The 15,132-nt window shown below is 52.7% G+C and overlaps 2 protein-coding genes across 4 annotated transcripts in view; one reads left to right on the top strand and one right to left on the bottom strand.

Moving 5' to 3' along the window:
* The first annotated feature begins 134 nt into the window (after window positions 1–134).
* FEM1B (fem-1 homolog B) lies at window positions 135–6,917 on the top strand. Its single transcript, XM_048046258.2, has 2 exons — window positions 135–583; window positions 3,836–6,917. The coding sequence occupies exons 1-2, from the start codon at window positions 336–338 to the stop codon at window positions 5,469–5,471; spliced, it is 1,884 nt and encodes a 627-aa protein (XP_047902215.1). The 5' UTR covers window positions 135–335; the 3' UTR covers window positions 5,472–6,917.
* Window positions 6,918–7,063: 146 nt separating this feature from the next.
* ITGA11 (integrin subunit alpha 11) overlaps window positions 7,064–15,132 on the bottom strand; it is a 46,145-nt gene continuing 38,076 nt past the window's right edge. For 2 of the 3 annotated variants that reach the window (XM_048046254.2, XM_048046257.2), the window contains 6 exons: window positions 14,958–15,071; window positions 13,947–14,033; window positions 13,653–13,763; window positions 13,162–13,257; window positions 12,808–12,921; window positions 12,167–12,447 (listed from right to left, as the gene is read on the bottom strand). In XM_048046254.2, coding sequence (XP_047902211.2) covers window positions 12,376–12,447; window positions 12,808–12,921; window positions 13,162–13,257; window positions 13,653–13,763; window positions 13,947–14,033; window positions 14,958–15,071 — 594 coding nt within the window. In that variant the 3' untranslated portion in view covers window positions 12,167–12,375. Of the gene's footprint in view, window positions 8,171–12,166; window positions 12,448–12,807; window positions 12,922–13,161; window positions 13,258–13,652; window positions 13,764–13,946; window positions 14,034–14,957; window positions 15,072–15,132 lie in introns of those variants that run through there. The other variant, XM_048046256.2, reaches the window with a different exon arrangement.

Here is a 15,132-nt window from a genome sequence, read left to right as displayed (position 1 = left end):
GGGGGGCAGCGGCCCTAGGGCGGGGGCCGCGGGTTCGAATCCCCCCCCTCCTCGGGGGGGCAGCAGCGGCGGGGGCCGCGGGTTCGAATCCCGCCCTGGGCAGCAGCGGCCTGGGGATGGGCCGTGGGTGAGGCGGCGGGCACCGGGCACCGGGTCCGGTCCCCGCTTGGCTCCCAGCCCTCACCGTGGGGCTGGCCGGGCCCGGGGACGGGCCGCATGTTCCCCTCGGCAGCACGGAGCCGCAGCCCGAGCCAGGAGCCGGCCCGTCGGCAGCGGGCGGTGGGCCCGGGGTGGTGGTGGCGGAGGAGAAGGAGAAGGAGGAGAAGGAGGCGGCGATGGAGGGGCTGGCCGGGTACGTGTACAAAGCGGCGAGCGAGGGGCGAGTGCTGACCCTGGCCGCCCTGCTGCTGAACCGTTCCGAGAGCGACATCAAGTACCTGCTGGGCTACGTCAGCCAGCACGGCGGGCAGCGCTCCACGCCCCTCATCATCGCCGCCCGCAACGGCCACGCCAAGGTGGTGCGCCTGCTCCTCGAGCACTACCGCGTGCAGACGCAGCAGACCGGCACGGTGCGCTTCGACGGGTAGGTGGGGTGGCTTTGGGCGCGCCACGGCACGCGCAGCTCCTCGCCCCGTCGGTCGAGGCTGGGCGCCCGGATGGGTTTTGTTTTGTTTTGTTTTGTTTTTCTGCGGTGTCACGCGCAGGTAGGGCGCGTGCGGTGCGGTGCTGAGCGCCTCTGCGCGCCCGAAGCGAGGGTTTGGCTGCATCCGGGTCAGGGAAGGGCACGAGCTGCACGAGGGGGGCGTCGATTCTTCACCGCCACCCGTCCCTGTGGGGATAGCCAGGAGGGGAAGGTGGCGACCAGGAGGGGAAGGTGGCGACCAGGAGGGGAAGGTGGCGACCAGGAGGGGAAGGTGTCCAGGAGGGAAAGGTGTCCAGGAGGGGAAGGTGGTGACCAGGAGAGAAAGGTGGCAGCAAGGAGGGGAAGGTGGCAGCCAGGGGGGAAAGGTGGCGACCAGGAGGGGAAGGTGGCGACCAGGAGGGAAAGGTGTCCAGGAGGGAAAGGTGTCCAGGAGGGAAAGGTGTCCAGGAGGGGAAGGTGGTGACCAGGAGAGAAAGGTGGCAGCAAGGAGGGAAAGGTGGCGACCAGGAGGGGAAGGTGGTGACCAGGAGGGGAAGGTGGCGACCAGGAGGGAAAGGTGGTGACCAGGAGAGAAAGGTGGCAGCAAGGAAGGAAAGGTGGTGACCAGGAGGGAAAGGTGGTGACCAGGGGGGAGGGGTGAAAGTGATGATGACCAGGGGGGAAAGGTGGCGACCAGGAGGGGAAGGTGGTGAACAGGAAAGAAAGGTGGCAGCAAGGAAGGAAAGGTGGTGACCAGGAGGGGAAAGTGGCATCCAGGAGGGAAAGGTGGTGAGCAGGAGGGAAAGGTGTCCAGGAGGGGAAGGCGGCGACCAGGAAGGACATGTGGCATTTTAGGGCAGGAGCTGCGCAGGAAGCTGGGTACACTGACACAAACACCAAGCCCAGCTCTGGTGTGCAGTGGTGGCGAGAGGCAGGAGAAGGGAGCACTGCTCTGCCACGGGCACTGCTGCTGAGCCTTCTGAATGGTTTGGTTTGGGGAGATGCGGCCAGGTCATACAGAAAGCCTGTTTCTAGACATTTCTTAGTCTCTTCACAGTCCTGCCGTGTACTTTTTGGCACATCACTGAGCAGCATTGTCACTGTTTTGTTGGATTTTTGGAGTGATGCTGCTCGTCCTCACGTTAAGTCTGCACGCTGTTGTACTTACACCTTCCCGAGCTGTGCTGTCATGACCTTCGTTACCTCTCTTGTTTTTAAAATCACCCACAACGCTCGTCAAGTACTTGCCCCTACGTCATTCTTAAAAATAAGGCTGACTCAGCCCGCAGGTACGTTGTTGGCCTTTTGAACAGCGTCAGGTTTTGCAGGTAGCTGGCTGCGTGCGGAGCTCCCATCAGATACCAGGAGGGATCACACCGGGCCCCCCCCCCCCCCGGTATCTTTCATCTGGCTCCAGCTTTATGGGCCGTAGCTGTGTCTGCACAGCTCCACCTAACGCAGGGAAAGACCGATTTGGTTCTTGCTTGCTGAATGAGGGGGCAGGAACTGGCTCCCTTCTGTCTTTCTGTTCCCTCTTCCTGCCCTCTTTTCGCAAGCAAAAAGTGGTTGAGACTCCCTAGGGCTGTGTCTGCCCTGATGTCAGGTGAAGGAAGGGCCTGTGTTGGCAGAGCAGACAGGGAGAGCTGTTGCCCCCTCTGCCGCTGAATTTTCTCGCCTGCTGTGCATCGATGGGATGGCGATCTGCCTGCCGGAGCCGCTGCCTGACAGAGACACAGCTTAAAGGAGGTGTTGTTTGGGATACAATGGGCGCAGTGTGCCGTTACCTCTTCCCTGGCCTCAGTAGGAGTCACAGCCTGGTGAGAAGAAAGGCAGCACATGATCCCAGCTCATGCCTGGCGTTATTTTCATTTTTGTGATAAGGTGGCACAGAAACCCCGCTTGGTTGGGCTCCGGGCTTTTGACTTGTAACTGGACCTGCAGCACACCAATAAATTACCTTGTGTTCGCTAGCGGGCCTTAGAGCCTGACTTACTACTGCTCTAATACAAAAGTACTTTAATGTGGTTATGTTTGTGCAAAATAAGGAACTTCTTACTGCGAACAAAGGTAGCCCCGTCTGTTACACAGCCATCTCTGCGTGCCAGAGCTCTTAAACGGCCTCTGAAGCGTTGTCCAGAGGTGCTGGGCTTACAGACGGCCAGGCAGCTGCCCCTGGGGAGCCACGCGAGGGCTTTGGAAAATGATACAAATTGCAGCTCAACTTAACGTTGAGTTGGTGTCTTGTGATATTTTAATTTTGGAAAATGTGACTCTCTGGACATAAGGAAATGAGATATTTGTCCCTCCTCTGCGCTTTGGGATGTGCCTTGAATGTATATTAACTGCACCGCCTGCTTCTACGTTTAAGGGCTACTTCAAAGGGCTGGGGGAATGGAAAGGCCATCAGCCTTATCTGTGTAGTTACACAGCGCGGAGCTGCCTTTGGGGATGAAAACAGCTCAAAAAGCTGTGAGGTTTTGCTGAAGTTAACTGTCCCCACGTTCACGACTGCCAGCAAGCTGTCCGCGAGGCCGTAATGTAAAACAGATCTCTGAAGCAGCCCGGCTTCGAATAGCTTCTGCTTTTGTGAATTTTACTTTATTCCTCGAGTTCTGCATTCTTAACCCGATCACCGGTCTGCTTCGCAGCGTGCTGCCTCAAACAGAAAGCGTCGGCACAGCGGAAGGGGTGGCAATTGTAGAGACCAGAGAAGTGATTTGAAATCCTTAGGCCAGCCTCGCTGCCACAGCCGGCGTGTTGCCCAGCTGTGCTGTTACCCGTGCCCGAGTTGGGGGTCTCTTTGTCAGGAGGAGAATTTCAGCTTTATCTGTTCCTCTAACGTGCCAGCTTCTGGCACGGGGGATCAAAGGAGCGGTAATTTTCCCTAGGCTGGGGGCTGGAGCTCGCAGGTAGGATCTTCAAAGCAGCCCGGGGAGTACTAGTGCGAGATGTGGCTAAATCCCCGGGCTGCTTTGAAGTTTCAGCTCCCATCGCTTCTTCCTTGAGGAGGTCCCTGTGCTGGGTAAGGCTCTTGTTCTTTCACGTTGGCTAATCCGCCACGTCCCCTCGCTTTTAGATACAGGGTAGCTGTAAAATACCTCCCGGTGGCTGGGTGCGTGCCTGCGGCACGGCGCTCGGCTCTCTTTTAAAGATCCCTTGCTCTTTTTCGAAGAGCAGCCCTCTGACTGCTTGTTTCTGCCTTTCCCTCCTCAGCTTTGTCATTGATGGAGCGACAGCTCTCTGGTGCGCAGCGGGGGCCGGACACTTCGAGGTGGTCAAGCTGCTGGTGAGCCACGGCGCCAACGTGAACCACACCACGGTGACCAACTCGACTCCCCTGAGGGCCGCGTGTTTCGACGGCAGGCTGGACATCGTCAAGTACCTGGTGGAAAACAACGCCAACATCAGCATCGCCAACAAGTACGACAACACCTGCCTTATGATCGCGGCGTACAAAGGCCACACGGACGTGGTGAGGTACCTCCTCGAGCAGCACGCAGACCCCAACGCCAAAGCCCACTGCGGCGCCACGGCCTTGCACTTCGCGGCCGAGGCCGGCCACCTGGAGATCGTGAGGGAGCTGGTCAAGTGGAAGGCGGCGATGATGGTCAACGGGCACGGCATGACCCCGCTGAAAGTGGCCGCCGAGAGCTGCAAGGCAGACGTGGTGGAGCTGCTGCTGGCTCACGCCGACTGCGACCGGAGGAGCCGGATCGAGGCGCTGGAGCTGCTGGGCGCCTCGTTCGCGAACGACAGGGAAAACTACGACATCATGAAGACGTACCACTACTTGTATTTGGCGATGCTGGAGAGGTACAGAGACAGCGAGAACATCATCGAGAAAGAAGTTCTTCCGCAAATCGAAGCCTATGGAAACAGGACTGAATGCAGAACTCCTCAGGAATTAGAGTCTATAAGGCAGGACAGAGATGCCCTTCACATGGAAGGCCTCATTGTGCGGGAGAGAATTCTGGGCTCGGACAACATCGATGTGTCTCACCCCATTATTTACCGGGGGGCTGTTTATGCAGACAACATGGAGTTTGAGCAGTGTATCAAGCTGTGGCTCCACGCCTTGCATCTGAGGCAAAAAGGCAACAGGAACACGCATAAGGACCTCCTGAGGTTTGCCCAGGTCTTTTCTCAGATGATACACTTAAACGAGCCCGTTAAAGCCAAGGACATCGAGAGCGTCCTGAGGTGCAGCGTCTTGGAAATAGAGCAGGGCATGTCCCGGATCAAAACCACCCAGGACGCCGACATCCACACAGCCATGGACAACTACGAATGCAATATTTTTACCTTCCTCTACTTAGTCTGCATCTCTACCAAGACCCAGTGCAGCGAGGAGGATCAGTCGCGGATCAACAAGCAGATTTATAACCTGATTCATCTCGATCCCAGGACGCGGGACGGCTCGAGCTTGCTGCATCACGCCGTCAATTCCAGCACGCCCGTGGACGACTTCCACACGAATGATGTCTGCAGCTTTCCGAACGCGCTCGTCACAAAACTCTTGCTGGATTGTGGTGCCGACGTGAACGCTGTGGACAACGAAGGAAACAGCCCGCTCCACATCATCGTCCAGTACCACAGGCCCATCAGCGACTTCTTGACATTGCATTCCATCATCATTAGCCTGGTGGAGGCTGGTGCTCACACAGACATGACGAATAAGCAGAAGAAAACTCCCCTTGATAAAAGTACAACGGGGGTGTCTGAAATACTCCTTAAAACTCAAATGAAGCTGAGTCTCAAGTGCCTGGCTGCCCGAGCAGTACGGATCTATAACATCAGCTACCAAAACCAGATCCCCAGAACTCTGGAAGAATTTGTCAAGTTTCACTAGGCTACATAAGATCTTTCATGGTGGTGCTATCCCATGACGACATCCACTGCAGACCACAGAATATATGTGTGTACATGGAGTTGTGTTTCTCTCTTCTGTCACTTTGGTTCCTTTGGATTCAGTCTGCAGCCTCAGTTCTCATGCAGATCTCGGGGAAAAAAAAAGCCACACAATTTTCCTGTAGTCAAATCTGGTGTTGGAGGTTTTGGTCATTTCTTTTAATTAAAAAAAATAATAACTGTTTTGTTATCTCTTGTTTTTATAAACAAAAGGAAAAGATTCCCGATATAACTGGTGCAGAATGTTTTGTTTCAAACACACATCTCTGCTGAAGATTGCTTTAAGTAGTTACACGCAAAGGCACTTCTGAAGGCCCTTGTCACGCTGCTACTGAGGCAGTAGCTTTGCAAATTTTAAAACTTCTTGAAGTGAGGTAGGATAAAAAAAAAAGGAAATTACACGGTAGTTAAAAGTGAAGTCTCAACACACAGAGCAGTCCGTTGCTCTCATACCTCACCGTCTTTTTATGCCTTTCAGTTAATGCTGAAGATGTTGGTAACATCTGATTTTTATTTTTATTTTTAAATTAAATTTTGAACAGCAGTTATCAGCAGCTACAGAAGTAAGGAATGCTCTGTTAGGAAATACAGGTTTAAATTCAGCTATGGTGTATTCATCCAATAAGAGTTGAAACGTCAAGCTCTTCGCTTGCAATGCTACAGTAAATACTGAATAACTTTTGAAAAATGAACTTGCACATTGATCTGAACGAACCAGAACCATGGTTTCTTTTTACGTAGCTAAGTTCCTCATATATAAAGAACATGCATGGATACCTAGAAATTTTATAGGGTATTTGTGTTTGTGTGTGTCCCAACATTTCAAAATGCTTTTAACTTGTTTTTGTTGTTTCAATGATCAACACGCACCTTTTTTTGACTCAAAGTATGTAAAACTGCACTCTGGATTCCAAATGCTGTATCTTCCTAATGGAGTAGTCTGTCGCCAAAGAGAGTCTTCCTCTGGAGCGTGATACTGCTTGAAGCTGGTTTTTCCAACAAGCGTGGAGTCTGTGCCTCCCCAAATTGGACTGGAGAATTTTTCATGATTTTTACTCCTTTCATTATGAAAATCTCTATTAAAACTGATTTTTAAAAAATTGTCCTATCATAAGATCTTTTATGATAAGCAACTGATTGTATATTAAAACTGTTGCTTGAGAAAGTACTTCTCCTTGGTAGAAGTTGCAGATGCTCCAACAGTAAAATGTCACTTGTTTTGACAGGCTACTGAGAACTCTGTTTATTTTAAATGCAGCTTTTTAACTGTCAGAAGATGAAAGAATGTTCTGTAGGTTTTTTTTAAACTATCCGGGTAGAACTTCAAGGCAAGATTTGGGCACACGTTTCTATTTGTATTACAAATAAATAAACATTGAATGTGGAATTAGTTTGTAGCTCTAATTTTTGCCTAGTGCCAAGAAGAATAGTGTCGCTTAGATTGTGCGATGCTGTCAGCCTTGGCTGTTGTGTCTCCTGAATGGGAAGTGCTTTAGAAATACACCGGCTTCCAAGCTGCAAACTTTATTCTGCTGGAAGCTGGCTCCTAAAGTGAAAATGTGTCTGTCACTTATATCTCAGGTAGGTTGGGAGTTTAAAAGACATGACGACTTGCAGCTGAAGGTCAGTCAAAATGGCAAAGCCACGCTCGGCCACCTGAGGCCTTATGGCATAAGCAGATGTTCCCGAACAGTTAGGAAGGGGTTCGTGTTCCTGCAAGGGGCTGCCCCAGATGTCTTCCCCATGCTGAAATGCATCAGGAAAGCTGCGGTTTTGTTTTGCCGAGGAGCTACCGCAGTGATTTTTAGCCTGACAGGTGGAAACGCAAAAAATACTTAACTCGCTGTGGCTCCTGGAGACCCGGGGAGTGCTTTTATCTCCCTCTTGAGGACCATGTCCACTGTTGCTGAAGCTTTGACCCTGCACCTCAAGCACCTTGCAAGCAGGCACCAGCTGGTTCTTGGCAATGCTGCTGGTGGCTGGCTCGGTTAAAATGAACCAATACCTGAATCAACGTCTGTGTGCTGCACAAAAAGTCTTCTGTTAAACCGTGCCACGTGCTTGGAAGCCAACCTTGATGCCGTGCTCTGCCTTTCTACATTTGCACACGTATAATTGATAACGTGCATACAGCTAAAATGAGGGCCCGTAGTCCTTGAATGAATTTGACCTGGGAAAGGCGGTGGGAGGTGGGGAGAGGGCTGAAAGCTTTTAGGAACTGATGCTGCTCGCTGTGTAACAACGTTCTGGATTGCTCTACTGGAAATCATCACGAGTTGCTGTGCTGTTTATTAAGACAGTATTTCCTTGCACTGTTTTTCTCAGGACCTGTTTCTGACATGGAATAATCTCGGTGTTGTGTTCTTGTGAAATACCTGTGTAAAACCGTCCTTGGAACAAGCATGCATGCTGAAATGTCTGTGGGTAACAATAAGGTAAAGGAAGCTGCTCCTCCCACAACTCTGCTTTTTAATAAGAAAAAAAAAAAAGTTACACCAAACAATCTTGTGGACAAGCTGCTTCTTCCTCCCCTCCTGTAGCTTTGGCCTGATCCTTTCCTGCTTGGGCTGCGTTGCAGGATATTTTCAGAGGTTCTGCTTTGTTCATGCCGTTCCCGGGATGATTTCAGTATGTGAAGACCTGAAGAGAGAGTATGCCGTTACTAGGAGCAGCGATAAAACTTGTCAGGGGGTTGGAAAGCATGTTATGGAGAGGGGAAGAGCCTGAGTCCCTGTGCTAGGGCAGGAGTCTGCGTGGCGTTAAAGCTGTTTGTGCACGCCTGAGGGTGCGGCACAGCCCGGCCCGGCTCCCCCATCCTGGGACCTTCCTGCTCCTTAGTCTGGAAATCTCTCTTTTGAGCATTAAAAGCTGAAAAAGTGCCCTTGCTGTCTTTGTGGGAGTTATTTAAAGCTCTTTATAAAGCTCTGTGTGAGACGCACGGGAAGAAGGAGTCTTGTGCTGTCTCCTTCGGCAGCCATGACTGGGTGGGTGCCTCAATTTTTTTTATTTATTTTTTTTTCCCAGGTTTTGGGGTTGGCAGGGTCTGTGCCTAAGCCCTGCTGCTGTGGGGACACCGTATGGGGCCAGGTCTTCCCCACAGCTGGCCCAGTTCTTGCTGGACGAGGGAGGTGCAGGATCAGGCCCCAGCCCCGCCATGGCCGCGGCTCCGGCTGTGCCAATTTGCAGAACTAAGGAGATTATTGAAGAGAAGGAGGCGGTGAATTTCTGTCCAACGGGGTTAGCAGGGCTCATTTTATTTTGTTATGCCTTCCCCAGGTGCCATGGGGTGGGGAAACAAATGGTGACCCAAAGTAACTGCATAGAGCAGCTTGTCTGCCATCCTGCGCTGCCGGAGGTGCGGTGACAGACCCCAGTGGTGTAAATGGGTGGGCACTGGCTTTAACCACAGCCCCCGATGGGGTAAATGGGTGGGCACTGGCTTTAACCAGGTTGCAGCTGGGTGGCTACAAATCCTCGCCTCATGTTAACACGGGCACCAAGGCTTTAAAGCGGCGCACTGGGTGCAGCCTCCCCGTGTGGAAATCTTGTGAGAGCCAAGCCAGAAATATCTCTAAAGGGTACTGATGGCATCATAGCGCAAATTTTACCGAAACGCCCCGTTTTGGACCTGCATGGGGACCTTGTCCTCGCCTCAGGCAGGCGGTGCCCAGCCCAGGCCCAGGGGCCAGGCCTCTGCCTGCAGGCATCGGCTGCTGGGCGGGGGCGATGTGGGTGTAAACGTATAGATGTGTAAGAGAGTGTTTGTATGTATAAATATAGATACACAGGCACAGACATAAACAGCTCTGTGTGTACACATGTAGATACACACATCATAGACATATATTTTTACATACACACTCGCATACATACACATAAAATATGTATATTTAGCTGCATATGCACACATATATGGAAATACACCCCCATATATCCCTGCATACACAAGCACACATACCCATGTTCCTATTTACACATACATGTATGCACACACAAACACACATACAGGTATATATACATACACACAGGCATATATATATATATATATATGCACGCATATGTACAGCTATACAAACACATACTATATATATGTATACACACAGACAAGTATATGCATTATGTATGTACATATTTGTATACATACACGTCTGTGTGTATGCATACATGTATGTACACACATTTTATTATATAATAGTACACGTATACATACACATATATACATGTATCTATATCTATCTGTACCTATCTATATGAATATCTGTATCTACTGCAGCTATAGCTATCTGTAGCTGTATGTACAGCTATATCTAGATCTTTATTTTCCACAGCTTCCAGCTCTGGGAAGTCTTGTTCACGGGGGAGACTGTGTTCCATATTGAAGATGATGTGGGTGTGTATGTATGTGTGTGTATCCCACAGCTTTATTTATGTGTGTATATAAATATATATATATATATATAAAGTAAAATACACTCATATATATGTGTGTATATATATATATAAAAAATACAGTCTTTCCTGTGATCACAGCTCCTCACGGCTGGAGGGGTGTCCGTGTATTTATGTACACGTGTGTGCCCCCCCAATGTGTACGTACACCCCTGCCCTCCTCAGAGCCCCCCCACACGCTCACCCTTGCTGCTGGGTGGCCGCGTGCGGGGCAGCAGGGCCGTGGGCTGGGCCCTGCTTTTTGCAGCCCTGGGAGGAAATCCCTGCTGCTGCCACGCTTATTTTGTGGCATTGCAGAGCCACCCTGGTGTAAGACATCTTTAAAAACAATCCAGGAATAGCTACTCTGCGCTGAACATGCAGGCCATGTGGCTGAAGCTTAATGCTATAGTTCAGTGTTGACAAGGTTAACGGAAATATCTGAGCGCATTTGCACGCTCTGTGCACAAACACACAGCTTGCACGTCAGCCGCATGCCCTGGAATAAAACCCCCAACTCACCACCCGGCCCGTCACAGAGCACCCAGGGGTGCCATGAGCTTGGATTTCACCTCTCGTGGGAGCTTTCCTTGGCCATTGCCTGCTGAAAGATACGGCCCTGCCACTGCTGACCTTGAGCTATTTTTTTTTTTTTTTACAACCTGCATTGCAATTAATGTGGCTGCTATTTTCATAGCATCAAGGCCTGGGATGCTTGGGCAAAGCCTTGAAAAGCAGTGAGACTTTTTCCCCAGGAATAAAGCTCTAGACTGATTTCAGTAGCCCCCATGTACCCAATGGATGGTGCTTTCTACAGCATTAAGGAAAACTGGATGATCCTAAGAAAGGAAAAAAAAATTAAGCTGCAAAATTAAAGGACTTTGGTGAAGGCAGCTGGTGCCAGCACCGCACCAGATTTTGGCTCTCCGGGGCAGCCCTGCACCCCCGCCGGTCCTAGGGACAGCCAGCAGCTATGACATTTAGGATTTCCACCCCAGGTGACGATGCCAGCAATTAAAACCTTATCCCTCCCCGTTTTATACTGTCAGTGGGGCTGATTCTGCAACACGCTGGGCCCAGACCCGCAACCCCTGGCCGCTCGTCCCACCTGGCAGCGTCCCTTTAAAAGAAGGCTGCAAACCCCTTGCAGCCCATAATAAATCAGTGGCGAACCTCAGCCCCGTGGTCCTCATCCCAGGGGTAGGAGCAACACCCCGAGTGCGTTGGGGTAGCACAGAATGGGAGCAGAGGCTCTTTGTTTTGTTTTTTTTTTTTAAATACTGTATTTTTAATCCTTAAAAAATACTAGGACAGTATTTAACAAACTTCATTACACATCAGGTGGACATATGCTTTCTTTTCCTTCATAAAATTAATATTAGCATAAATAATTCTGTTATGCAAAAAGAAAGATTTTTGTCAAACAGCACTGACCATCTGGCTTGGCGTGACACCAAATATATACAGTTATAGTACACGTGCGGACCCTTGCTGGACGCAAGCTCTTCGAAACTGCTCTCAGTTTGTAGAAAACACTTTGAACTGGTTTGTGATTGTTCTTTTTTTTCCTTTTTTCTTTTTTTTATTTTTTTAAAAAGATTTTAAAAAAGATTTCTTGATTTTTTTTCTCCTTTGCTTAAACAGGCAAATATTTCTAGAATAAGTATGTACAGCTGGACGCTGGAGATATGCATTAAGGTGCTTTAATTTGCTATTATTCGTATTCAGTGCATCAAGAAGGCAAATTAAAACCTCCAGCCGATCGCTCATTTAGCTGGTGCAGAGCAGTCCGAGAGCTGCAGCTTCGCTGTGCCCCGCGGGAGCCCCCCCAGACCCTGCAGCCCCTCGGGACAGTTTCAGTATTTCCATCCAAGTTTGCTCTTTTTCCCCCCAACCGAGAGATTCCCCTTCCTTGGGGCAGGTGAGCCCTGGGGTTTGATACAGTCCCACTATGGAAATTAAAAAAAAAAAAAAAAATCATTAAAAAATGGAAATTGCTAAAGATTGTTCCCCTCGGGATGCTGCACCTGGTTCACCCCAGGTTATGGGGTGCGCGCTTGCCCCGTCCCTTCTGCACCACTGCCGGCCCCGGTAGGGCAGGGCTGTCCTAAAAGCAGTTTGAACCCAAGGCATAGGGCCACCAAACAGGGGCTGGGTTTGTCTGCTGCTTTTTTTTTTTCTTTTTGGTGGTTTTTTTCGTGTCATTGGTTGTTATTTTTTTTTGTTTTTTGTTTTTTGGTGTTTGTCTGTTTTGGACCTGTTTAGGCGGTTTCACACAAAGGGGTGCGTTCTCGTCTCGATGCAGCCCGAGCTCAGCACCCAAGTCCCTCGGCATCGAGACGAGCATCTACCGGTGAGCAGCGAGCGCCGAGGAGGGCGGCGAGAGGGGGCCGAGCCCCCCGGCCCCGCCGGGAGCATCACTCCAGCACCTTGGCGCTCTGCTCCTCCTCCGCCTCTCTCCTGCGGCTGCCGCTTTTAAAAAATCCGAGCTGTAGGGATCAAAGAGAAGACAAGAGAAAACCCCGCCGTTACTTCAGCTGGCTGCGTGGAGGTGCCTTGCTTTTAAAGGGGTGTTGTCAGGCAGTTCAGGCCCTGGATATAAATACAGGGGAGGTGGAAAGAGGCTGGAGAAGCTTTTGCGATGCCCGATGGAGCATCCCCGGAGCTGGGATTGGAGGGTCCAAAGCTGCGTTTGCTTCCCAGGGCCCCGGTGAGAGGAGGACGAGGCGGTGCTGCGGGGCTGTGGGTATGGAGCTGGGGGCCAGGGGTCCTTCCAGTGTGGGACACCACAGCTGGGGTCTCCGCCGAGCCACAGCCACCCAAAACGCGTGGCCCAAGGGGCTGCTCACCTTCCAGAGCGCGAGCACGAGCAGCGCCAGGAGCAGGAGCCCCCCTAACGTGCTCCCCAGGATGATCCAGATGGGGATCTGCGACTCCTCCGGCTTGGAGATTTCAAACGTTATCTGCGAAGAGCACAGAAACGTGATGGTGGGGATGCTGAGGGTGCCCTAAATTTTGGGGAGGACGCTGAAGGTGCTGGAGCTGCCGGTGCCCGGCTCCAGCCCTTCTGCCATCCACGGGGCTTTGCCCAGCGGGGTCAGGGCACGGTGCTGCAGCCTCCCCGGAGCTGCTGGGTCCGTGCGGCACCGTCCTGCCCCGTGGTTTTTGTGGGTTTCCCAGCCTGGGGGCTGGCCCTGGCTCACCTGGCGGCTGGGGTCCTCCTCGCGGAAGACGAAGGGGCTCCCGAAGCGTCGCTGGAGGGCGGCGTTCATGGTGAGCTTCAGTGACTTGAACTTCAGCTGCACAAAGAGAGGCTGGAGCTGAGCACCAGGTGTGGCAGAGGGCCCAGCACCCCGGCTGGGTGCCCCCTGCTGCCCCCATGGCCTTGCCCCACAGTTCCCATGCCAGGGATGCTGCACGGCGGAAGGATCGTGAAGCTCAGCTAGTGGGGGAGGTTAATTGCAGTAAGAAGGATTGCTTGGGATTAAATTCCCTGTGATGAGGTGCTGTGCAGGATGCACGCACCGATGGAATAAATGAGATTTGAAAGCAGAAGTCACCCCACACATACCCAGACTTCCTGGGAGGGAGAGCAATAGCAGGAGAGGAAGAAAAAACCACACAGGTTTGCACCAAGTGAGGGCTCCTTTGGGGTATTTCTCAAAAGCCACGCGTCTGCTTTTGGAGGACTTACTGCTTTCAGTGACTTCATCCACAGATTGCCACGCAAGTGCAAGTTCATCTCCTCGTTGGGGGCTAATTTCACATTGCAGTCGATGGAAACGACGTCGGAGTTGCTGTGGTTCTGCAAGGGGGGAAGTTGGTGAGGTTGGAGCATCACCCCTGCGGGCTCCATGCTGTCCCCACGCCCCCACTGTGCCACCGAGAAGGGGACAACCCGTGGGGCACCCCTTCCATGGGGTTTCTCTCTGGTTTGGGGAGGCAGGGCTCAGCACGGGGCCAGGATCCGGCCCGTGAGGACACGTACCAGGAGCGGGGTGCGGGACAGGTCCTCCTCGGCGGGCGTGCTGCGGTAGTCGGTGGTGTTCCCCCAGACGTTGCAGGTCGCGTTCTCCTGCGGGAGGAGCAGGCGGGGATGGGGACGGGGACACCCTGGTGCCACCGCCCCGTGTCCCGCACCCATCCCGGTGGGACCTCCCGGGGCTTTGCTGATGTTTGGGGATCTCATCACTGCACCACGGCCCCGCAGGGGGGACATGGGGGTGACCATGGTGTGGGGCACCACACGTGGCTCTCCCAGCTGCCCTGGTCAGGCTGCGGTGTTGCTGTCACCGGAGGAGGCATTGTCCGGGCTCCTGAGAGCCTCCTCCCAGCACCACAGGGCACAGACCACTCCTGCTTCTGCATTCATACTGCCTGCTGCAGGGTGCTCATGGGCTGGTTTTGCCTTTTCTCCGGAATACTGCCCCAAAGGTGCCGGCCAGCCTCCTGGTTGAATTAATTCCTGTGCTTTGTGCCTCTCCACAGCACAACTGAGCCTGGCCGACAGCCCTGCCCTGCACCTTGGCCACGCGCTGGGGCATTACAGGTGGCACGGGGACTTCACCAGGGCTGGGGGCACAAAACACCTCGATGGAGGCTGAGCTGCCCTCGATGCCCGTCCCTTGCACAGCTCTCCCCCTCGGGGTCTGCTCCGGGCTCTGTCGCGGCTTCTGCAGCCGCTCAAGCCTCCGGCGCGCCCCAGGCACAGGCGACTCCTTCAAGACCCTCAAGAATTCATTCCATACCGGAGGGAGGTCCAGCAGGGAGAGCTACTTGGACCAAACCCTTTGGCTGCTGCCATTTTCCACGTCTCCAGCCAAGTGAACGCAGAGTGGAGAAGCGCAGGGCACGAGCCAAGATTTTAATACAGGCGTCCACACCGGTGTGAGCACGGGAGGGGAGCTTGCAGAGAATGGGACATCTCCATCCCCACCTCCACGCCCACTGCCGAGGGACCGACCTGTTTTTTGGGGGGCTGAAACCCCCCCTTTCCTACCTGGTCCACCATGAACTGGGTCAGGAGCAGGAGGCGGTTGCCCGCCCTGGTGGCCACGGGGACGGTGAGCTTGACGGTCACCCCCTCCACGGGGAAGAAGCCCAGGTTCTGCAGCTGCGAGGACAAAGGACGGGGATGGGGGACAGGGGACGGGCAGGGTGACCACGTCCCAGCC

The sequence above is a fragment of the Anser cygnoides genome, chromosome 11, assembly GCF_040182565.1.
Source record: "Anser cygnoides isolate HZ-2024a breed goose chromosome 11, Taihu_goose_T2T_genome, whole genome shotgun sequence".
In the NCBI taxonomy this organism is placed as follows: Eukaryota; Metazoa; Chordata; class Aves; order Anseriformes; family Anatidae; genus Anser; species Anser cygnoides.
The sequence above is the reverse complement of the archived record's forward strand: the minus strand, read 5'-3'. Positions and strand labels throughout refer to the sequence as shown.

What these genes read in the sequence shown, in the direction of transcription:
- FEM1B (XM_048046258.2), top strand. Translation starts at nt 336, where the DNA reads ATGGAGGGGCTGGCCGGGTACGTGTACAAAGCGGCGAGCGAGGGGCGA. An exon ending in GGCACGGTGCGCTTCGACGG is followed by an intron (nt 584 to 3,835) that starts GTAGGTGGGGTG and finishes TTCCCTCCTCAG; the next exon opens with CTTTGTCATTGATGGAGCGA.